Source organism: Pterocles gutturalis, unplaced genomic scaffold (genome assembly GCF_000699245.1).
Source record: "Pterocles gutturalis isolate BGI_N339 unplaced genomic scaffold, ASM69924v1 scaffold11557, whole genome shotgun sequence".
Classification (NCBI taxonomy): Eukaryota; Metazoa; Chordata; class Aves; order Pterocliformes; family Pteroclidae; genus Pterocles; species Pterocles gutturalis.
This window is the reverse complement of record NW_010108010.1, coordinates 1-1,504: the sequence shown is the minus strand read 5'-3', so window position 1 is coordinate 1,504 and position 1,504 is coordinate 1. Positions and strand designations below refer to the sequence as shown.

General features: G+C 47.9%; 1 protein-coding gene across 1 annotated transcript; it reads left to right on the top strand.

Moving 5' to 3' along the window:
* Positions 1-6: 6 nt before the first annotated feature.
* On the top strand, positions 7-1,415 carry LOC104459140 (myosin-8-like; the record flags this gene model as incomplete). Its single annotated transcript, XM_010072477.1, is given in 6 exon segments — positions 7-24; positions 166-369; positions 611-736; positions 831-1,001; positions 1,088-1,189; positions 1,320-1,415. Coding segments are annotated over 6 exon segments (717 nt in total), but the record flags the coding sequence as incomplete, so codon positions are not given.
* Positions 1,416-1,504: the final 89 nt, after the last annotated feature.

Below are 1,504 nucleotides of genomic sequence, written 5' to 3'. Positions count from 1 at the left end.
AGAAACACACAGGCAGTGCTCAAGGTATGGCACAAATAAACGTGCTGACTGATTTCTGAAAAATTTTCCTGTGCAACAATTGTATCTGTTCTATACTGTTGTGAAAGCTGTACACAACAAAATTGGAAAAATAGACCTTATAATCTCTCTTTCCTTTCTTACCAGGATACCCAGATACACTTGGATGATGCTCTCAGGACACAGGAGGACCTGAAGGAGCAGGTGGCCATGGTGGAGCGCAGAGCTAACCTGCTGCAGGCTGAAGTTGAGGAGCTACAGGCAGCCCTGGAGCAGACAGAGCGGTCGAGGAAAGTGGCTGAGCAGGAGCTTCTGGATGCAAGTGAGAGAGTCCAGCTCCTCCACTCTCAGGTAAATTCTAGGGTTGAATAGCTTTAACATCTACTTGTCTTAGAGAACTGAAATGATCACTAAGTCTATTTTCCTTTTCTAGCAGCAGTATGTCACTGCGTCTTCAGCAGTCTGACATTTATCAGCACTGCATATTCTTCATATATAACATTCATAAAACCACAAATAAAAATGAGTAATTTGTTTTTACTAAGTATGGTTTAAAGCTGCTGGATAAAACACTACAATATTTCTTCAACAGAACACCAGCTTGATAAACACCAAGAAGAAGCTGGAAACAGACATTGCCCAAATTCAAGGTGAAATGGAGGATACTATCCAGGAAGCCCGCAATGCTGAAGAGAAGGCCAAGAAGGCCATCACAGATGTGAGTGGGAGGCTCCTTTCAATGCTGATGGTGGATGTATTCTCCCCAAAATGTCTCCAGCCCCAAAATGGCTTTGACCCTTTGCTCCCATCAGGCGGCCATGATGGCAGAAGAGCTGAAGAAGGAGCAGGACACCAGCGCCCACCTGGAGAGGATGAAGAAGAACCTGGACCAGACGGTGAAGGACCTGCAGCACCGTCTGGATGAGGCTGAGCAGCTGGCACTGAAGGGAGGCAAGAAGCAAATCCAGAAGCTGGAGGCCAGAGTGCGTAGGGCTGGTATTTGTGTCTGAGTGAGCATGTCACATAAGTAGGCAGCAGGGAAGCTCTAAAGATGGGTTTCTCATGGCAGGTGCGGGAGCTGGAAGGGGAGGTTGATGCTGAGCAGAAGCGTAGCGCTGAATCCATGAAGGGTGTGCGCAAGTACGAGAGGAGGGTGAAGGAGCTGACCTAGGCCTCCTTCAGCTCACACACCATCAGCCCAGGAAGGCACAGCTTCTCACATGAACTCCAAGGGGAAATGCTATCTTGTGGTGTGGTGAAACCAGTAATTTGCTCTCCTTCCTGTTTGACAACTACTGTAGTCTGAGGAGGACCGGAAGAACATTCTCAGGCTCCAGGATCTGGTGGACAAGCTTCAAATGAAGGTGAAATCCTACAAGAGGCAGGCTGAGGAGGCTGTAAGTATTGCTCGGAAAATGGGCAAGATCCACCTTTCATGGGGGCAGCGTACTCATTGAGATGAGTATGAATACCAGGAAAGGAGCAT